Here is an 8058-nt window from a genome sequence, read left to right as displayed (position 1 = left end):
GACAGTGAGCACGTCGCCGGCCCACGTTGGTGAACACAAGATGCGCATGCCAGGAAGTGAATCCCTGGCGCAATGGCACAATGCTTGGAGGCTTGCTTTCTTCAATCCGGAATGGTACTGTAGCAACCCCTACGCGATTGCAAAAGGAGTGACTTGTATAAACAGTATCGACCCCATGTCTCGGCTGACATGGGTGGATGGCCTCATGATCGACGCGCCGGACGAGCAGACCTGCGTGCGATGATAGAAATCCATACTCGGGCTTAGCTTGAATGGGGTTGCACATTGCAAGCATGATTCTTTTGATCCTGGCAAAAGCCCCGACTAAGTTCTTCAGACGAACTGACTACATTGACGTTGGTCCGAATCGTGAAGCCTACCTAGACTTTGAATTAGCAACAGGATATCCAGTATGTGTAGAATAATGCCAGCGTAACAAGGCATAACGGCACTCAAGTGATTTCCTGGTTGCCGGCATCCGGGGTTGTATAGAAAACTTTAAAGAAAGATGCCAAGTATAGAGCTTAAGTTTTGGATAGGAGAGACTCTTCAGGAACACAACCCAACCACGAGACCATTTTGGTTGTTATGTTGTCTATCCTTAACTTGTAGTATTTTGTAGGCATATGAACCTTTTACTGGGCTAAGGCCAAGATGTAATCTGGAGAAGTGTTTTAGTATGTAAGGTCAATCCTTGAAAGGCCTTCGTAGACATTTGTGAAGGTCGTCTAATCAGGCCGGTGAACCACCCGTTTCTCATGTAACTGGCGCGGATTTGCCATCGTCCAAGTATAGCATGGGGAGCAGCATTAAATTCCGGAAGCGTCCTGCCCGAACTTCCTTCAGGTAGGGCATTTTAGTGGATGGTGACCTCGCAGTTAGGGCAAGGGCAAGGACAAACGTCAAGAAATGCGTCTGCTTTGCCACTGCTCTTGTATCTTCCAAACTCCTATACCCGACCTTCTTATCCCTGGCAGTATGCCCCTGTCTAGTACACCTCTTTACTGTCTCCAGGCGCACAAGGTCTTAGTAATCGGATTCCCCACTGATAATAACCCTTTGCGACAGGAAAGTGATCAATAGGGTTTCAAACCCCAGGCGCATAATTTGGGCTGGGAGAGAGGCAAGCGACCTCCATTCTCGAAGAACTACTTAAAGAACAAGGGTTATTCTCACTCTCGCAAGGGCCTTATTTTCGAGCTGCCATCTGTCACGATAGACAGATCGTTAAGGTCTTTGACTATAGGGATACTTAATCAATGAATACCTTCCATTCGAATCAGGATAGCTTACCCAGCGTTGCGGGAAATGGGATTTCCCAGGACATGAAGTTCATAAGCGCCGGTGTCTTAGGAATTCCAAAGTACTTTTCCACATACTCATACTCACGTTACAGTATGCTATTGACGTATGCTCTTTCTTTATGTGATCTATGATAATATTTGGAACCTTTATTAATGACTCTGATTCTTCAAGACTCATACCCTCTGGGAGGTATTTCCGCGGTTCAAGGAAAGTCTTGACCTTCTTCAGCATCTCTTCTAGCTTCTTGAACGGGTTTTTGGATGGCATCTTGGGTATACTGGATGGTGAAGGTAATATGTTGACCTCACAATCCCATACCGAGCACGATCTAAGACGGACAGCCAGAATCTTAGCCCTTCATTGACAGCGTAGCCTCCTCTTGAGGCGCCAAGACAGAACTCCCACCTATCTGTCCATAGACATTTACATGGTCGCGGGCCATGGTGGATGTAAGTACGCGTGCCTTGGCGTCAAATTTGGGCGTACTTCCGTGGCACTTTTGGACGTATAAAAGTAATGTCCAGAGTATTAGAATGGCGTTGTGGAGATTTCAAATACGCATTTGCTTTGTATTATCCAGTCCTGTCTCAAGAAGAAAGAATGACAAAGAAGTTTTGAAATCACCAAATATAGGGAGCGCGTATCGGGGCCTTGCTGACTGTGGAGGGCGATGTTGACCCTCGCCACCGGTTGACGCCAATCGTTAGATTTGGCTTAGGCAGGGTGGTTGAGGGTCGCAGCCTTCAATCCTAGCTTTTATAGCGATTCAATTCGGTTATGAACCATGCTAGGCTGCTCCGCTAGGACATGAGTGAATGCTGTTTACGGTATAGGACGCCATATAGGCAGCTATGTAGCTCCCATTGCGTATGGAGATTTCTGCTTTGATTCCCGGAGCAGCAAGAGACCATTGTAATGCACCATGAGGCTTTGAATGTGGAGAAATGCGTGTGGAGGACAAAGATTATCACGGTACGGAGCTATGGGCACCTGCTAGGTTTTGGAACCAAATATATCTCTTAACCGGTGGATGAATGTATGAACGTTGCGGCAGTAGGTCCGAGAACCTTGATCCCTAAGCAGAATTACTGCTTGATGACTGCTTGATTGATGTTTCTCGGCAAATATGGGAAAAAGTATCCCACATCCTCCGTCTTCAAACCTTTATCAAGCAGGTGGTTTAGGTTCCCTTATTCACCTTGATTAAGTCGATCATTGAGAATTCATGGTATATGACATTTCAGGCAATGCTATAGTTGATTACTATAGGCGATTTGTTGAGGATATCTCAAACTGCTAAATCTTCTTATGTGCATGGCTACTAATCAATGTGGAACTGATTTACAAAACAGAGAAAGCCCAAAGAAGGTGGGAGACGACGGGGAGAAGGGAATGCAGATAGAGAGGGTAAGAAAGCACCTAGAAGACAAGTTGGTGTGTCAATGTGATGAGCTCTTTCACTAGCCTACTATTGAATACCTTCCATGATCTAATATTGACGAGCTAGGGTCATTCCCTTGACGCCATATTGACACCTCTCATACTATTAACCGTGGATAGTTTATGAATACTGACACTAACTTTATATTCTCCTATGGCTATCATTTCATGGAACTATGATATAACCGCAAGAGTACGAAATAGGGCTACACATCGATTCAATGTATATGAACGCGGTTAAGCATGAAAATGGAGCGAGCTTACTAAACAGGCATTATTCCTATTGAAGACCCTACGTGAATAACCTAATTCATAAAAAGGAAGGGATTTTCTTATTTTCATTCGAAGCAAATAAGGGTAAGGCATGTCGTTTGCCTGGGCCAGAGGCCATGCGCAAACAGGTCTGGATTCTCTTGGATAATAAAATGTAGGGTGAGCGTTGCACGCGGAAAGCCTTACAGTCCCAACAAACGACCATAGTGAGGAAAGGAGAAATTGATTGATTGACATGTTAGATCTGTTTATGAACGCTTACTGGGTAGATGAAAAGCTCGGGGAGGAGAATTGGGGGGAATTTATTTTCCGGGAGTAAAGGGAAAGTAAACGGCAGATCGACATTCTACATCGTAGATCCATGCTGATTCCTGTTTGTTGCTCATGCATCGCAGCATTCCGTTCACTATGTAATTCTGGAAAATAGTCGCGTAATAAGGATATCAATCTCGGTTGTTATTGCATTGTCTTGCCAGCTTGGCCACTCGATGTACCTAGTACTGTACCTAGCCTACCGTTATTAGCGGTGCCTAACTCTGTAACACATCCTACAGTAAGTTACCAACTGATAACCAACCTTATCACTCCAAGTAACAAAAACAAACAACATCATTATATAAAATATAAGCAGGGTTTGCTCCCTTTGCTAAAAAGAGAGCACGGGCATATGTTGCCTTTATAGAATTGCAATCGCGTTACCAGACTGGGCTCAAAATCATACGGGTTCAGTAAGATGAACAGAATAAATCGTGTATGATGAAAGATTGTTAAGATATTCTTGATGGTTTAGGACCAGAGAGAAAACCTGCGTTGGCTTCGGGTACCTTGGGAATCATACCACACTTAGGTCATAGAGTTAACCTTACGGTATGGGATACTATTCGCTTGCTTTCGAATGGGGGGAAAATAGGAATAGAGTGCTGAAAGTTGATCCTCAGAGTGCCTATGCCTTACTCGAGCCTGGGGTATCTTACTTTGACCTCCATGTGTGCTTGGTCAAGCACAACTTGCGGGATCAAGTGTGGGGAGACGTGCCTGACGTCGGTGGCGGTTCGGTTATTGGAAAATGCTCGAAAGAGGTGCTGGATATACTCCATACGATGATCACTGGTAAGCTGTTAGACGTAATTGTGCCCAAAAGGAGATCAGCTAATGACCTGTTCACAGGATGATGCGCTGCGGATGGCTCACTCCGCACTGGGATGGGCACTTTGCCGAACCCTAAAGCGGACAAGAGCAAGCCGCCACATGAACAGGAACCAAACGAGAGCTGGCAGTTATTTGAGTATATCCTCGGTCCGCAGAGTGCTGGTATATTTTCTGAGTCGTCTCTTGGAATCATCGTGAGAATGGGAATCTAGCTTATGCCTCCCCGGCGGGTATTAGGCGTACATGATCACCTTTCCCAGGGACAATGACTTGGATCAGATTGTGGAGATACCCCGACCCTTGAGAATCTCCGGTGTAATTCAGAATACATTCAAGTTGGATAACGTCCTAGTTAGTGCCGCTCTGCAGGTATGTCCGCCGAGCTATTGAATGCTCATTATCGGTATCTCACACTGAATTTTCTAGAGCCACCGCACCAAATACACCAATTCTGACAAGCCTCTAACCGACCTCATGTTAGATGAAATCGCCCAAAACCTCACTGTCGGTCGCTGGAATCTCTCCGGAGCGATGTACCGCTCACTCATTATTCGCGACGCTCTCTGGTCTGTCATTAAAGCGTCCTTCAGCAAGATCGCCGGCGCCAAAGTCTATTTCCCCGAAGATCGTCCCAACGACATTATTCTACAAACCCGAAGCGATACAATGCAAGGTACCCCAGTCACAACCGAGCTTGAATTATTGCCCTAGCTTCCCAACGGCGGACATCTATTCTTCTCTCCAATCACCAAAATGACTGGACCCGATGCCAAAGCCTAGTACGACATCAGCCGCCGCTTAAGCGAGGAATACGGCCTCGATTTTATTGGCATGTTCTTCCCCATATCGTCTGCATCCTGTTTGATCGGAACGATCCCGATTCAAGACGTCGGGCTTATAAGCTTATTCAGGTTCTGATCGCCGAGGCGGCGGACCGGGGATGGGGTGAGAATCGCGCTCATCTCGCGCTGATAGACTAGATTACCGAAATTTATAGCCTCGATGACAATGCTCAGATGAAATTAAACGAGCCGTTGAAGAACACGCTTGATCCGAAGGGGGTCTTGTGTCCTGGAAAGAATGGTGTTTGGCCTGCTAATTACCGTAAGGAAGCTTGGTGTCTACCAAAACCATAACATTGCCCAGCCAATCTATATACGCAAGGCTCATAAGTAGATTGAAGGCTAGTAGAGGTTAGTAACTGAAGCTAAAGGCCCTGATCTGAGCAAGCTCTGGATAGTCCGACGGGCCGAACCGATCCGCCAAATCAAAACTTTCCATGGGACCGTTAGCACTGGGCAGCAGTGATAGAAAACCGGTTTTTGTCGGATATCAAAGCAAGGAATATTAAATCTACTAACTGGTACATCTGAAACAATAAAACTTTTCTTAGTACATTGGTAGCTATTCAACATTCCGTCTTGCTCTTCGCTCCGTTTTCTGCTTAGGGTTCATACGTTTCTCCGCCGCGGGGATGGCTCGTAGCCAAGCTTGTGAGCTACCTGATCTTAGGGAGGACTAAACAGACGATCAACACAAAACAAATCTCTTACTTTTCTTTTTCTTTATTTCTTTCCTAGTACCAAGATGTTCGTGCAATTCCACTGGCTAGACATGTATCTTTATGCCCATCTAAATAGGAGGTCTGGTTTGCCCGAGCTCAGGCGATCTCAGGTTTCCTGTGAGCATTAGTTCTGTTCTGAGGTCAGTCTAGTTAGGGAATTTTAAGCGACCCCATAAGGGTAGAAGCACCCAAGACATGCATATCTACTATAGAACACGTGAGATTCCACGTAAATAGGAAATTAGTATCCAAAGTAATAATTATCTCATTCATCTCAGTAAGTAATCGAAGCGAAAATGACGTTTCCATATACTTTACCTGCTTATACTACATAGAATTAAAGCATCTCAGAAGCCAGAACGTTTTCAAAAAGGAAAGCAACTAACAAAACGATTTTTATATTGAAGCCCCACAACGCGAGTCCTGTTAGCCTGCTGTTTCAATCGCCAAGGCAAATATACTCCGTAGGGGTCTTTCCTCCTCGAGTTAACGCGGACATAGACCGAGTGTGGGGGCACATAGCTAAAGTGGTTTCTTTCAGGTGTTTTTTTATTTGAAGTTCCTTCTGTATTATAGCATCCACTTCATCAATCTTCTCTTCTTATTGATGGCAATTCTGCTCCACATAGACTTTAGGAGTACAGTCCTTTTCACAAAGCTTGAACGAGAAGGAACTATAAGAAAATGTTGTCTTACACTGATATTTGGAACATATTGGAAAGCTGTGGCCGACAACGTATGTTTATTACGTAAAATGATTGACGGGGCTTCCACAACCCTAAATGTTGGCGTGTGCGGGTACCTTAGTTCCTCGGATCGCTTTGTCTAGCCTTTTCTGGTATGAGAATGATTATATTACCTAGAAGGGATGTATACAATTCTAGAATTTGGTAAATACTAACGCTAACAAGGTGAGGGGAGTTGCTGGGGATCGAGTTGCTGGGGATCGAGTTGCTGGTTTATCCTTTTACAGAGATGTCGCAGAAGTGGAAGTACTTTATAGCTGAGTGGATTACCTCTTTGTCTTCACGGTAGGATGAAGTATGAGATTTGGATATTTGTGGCGTTTGATTGAATTTGGTCGATGTAGCAGTCTGAGAGATCAATCCGTGCCATTGAAGGTATATCATGTCTTGAGATGAACAAATCTAGATATTGTGACCGAAGGACTGAGACTTTGTAGTCAATAAAAGAGTTTTTACTTGCTGTGTGAGGTGATGATTGTATATGCTGGCGAACCTATTTTAAGTTTGATTTGAAGATTAATGTATCTCTACTTTGAGAGCGGTGTTAGTGTCCTTGCAGTGTTTTGCCACTGTAAGTACTCAAGTAGCTCTGCGACTGGTTGCAAGCTAATGGAAGCGGCTTAAAACTATATCTAAATTTCAAGTGAAGTATACAGGGTTCAATTTCTCGTAGTATCAGCTGCATTAGATAAGGTCTCATACTAGTGAGGTATCTCTTTTAGTGAATCCCTCTTACGATCAATGATTTGCTTATGCGATTTGGGGAAACTCATCTTGAGCACTAGCTATCGATTCCGGTACCAGCTACCCCTGGCCATAGAGTCATAGGTGCTGACAAGGTAATGCATACCTTACCTACTAACTAGTCCACACCATGACCAGTCCATGTGCAAGCTACAGTAGAGACGCTCTGATCATCGCTGATATCCATCGGTCTATCCCATGAAACCTGAAGATCCATGATCGGGCATGTTCATAGGGAGTGGAGACCATGGCACAGGCGGAAAGAGTATGCAAAGATTGCGAACACGGCCGTTGCGCTATGGCTCGTTTGATGGCAGTGCCTTTGCTGGACTGTACATAGCCTCGGTTAATAAATGTTAATGACCCATCAGAACTCTAGACATGTTCCTAAATATCTTCTGTCTACACGGTGTGCTCCTGATCGAATCATAAAAATAGATACTAGTGGGGTTTCTCTGAATCTGCATTGTTGCTTACGCGGGGGCTGTTAACCGCCCACTAACTACTAGTAACAATAGCAGGAAGCTATCCTATAAGATTGCGATGGCGGCCATAGCGCAGTGTCCAGACGACAGAAAATTGTGCGTTCAAATTATTCATAAAAGGGATGTAAAAATTAGAGGAAAGACATACTGTCCTAAGGGAGGGATTTAGGGGAGCACTGGGAAACAAATATTATAAAAACAATAGCATCCCAGGAAAAAAGTGGCTACTCTGCAGACCCCCATTTGTGCCAGAGGGTGCAGGAAGCCCGGAACATCCTGGAGGGACAGGAGAGTAGACCGCCATTTGATTGGGGGTGTCAGCTGTGGTGAAGGCGAAAAGTAAGCGGCCAAG

General features: G+C 44.9%; 1 protein-coding gene across 1 annotated transcript; it reads left to right on the top strand.

Annotated features, from left to right (window-relative positions):
* Positions 1 to 3887: 3887 nt before the first annotated feature.
* On the top strand, positions 3888 to 4878 carry BDV38DRAFT_286195 (uncharacterized protein; the record flags this gene model as incomplete). The annotated part of the gene is made up of 4 exons (XM_032060621.1): positions 3888 to 4142; positions 4186 to 4329; positions 4405 to 4536; positions 4594 to 4878. The coding sequence occupies 4 exons, from the start codon at positions 3888 to 3890 to the stop codon at positions 4876 to 4878; spliced, it is 816 nt and encodes a 271-aa protein (XP_031910229.1).
* Between the last annotated feature and the right edge of the window lie 3180 nt (positions 4879 to 8058).

Source organism: Aspergillus pseudotamarii, assembly GCF_009193445.1.
Source record: "Aspergillus pseudotamarii strain CBS 117625 unplaced genomic scaffold BDV38scaffold_57, whole genome shotgun sequence".
In the NCBI taxonomy this organism is placed as follows: Eukaryota; Fungi; Ascomycota; class Eurotiomycetes; order Eurotiales; family Aspergillaceae; genus Aspergillus; species Aspergillus pseudotamarii.
The sequence above is the reverse complement of the archived record's forward strand: the minus strand, read 5'-3'. Positions and strand labels throughout refer to the sequence as shown.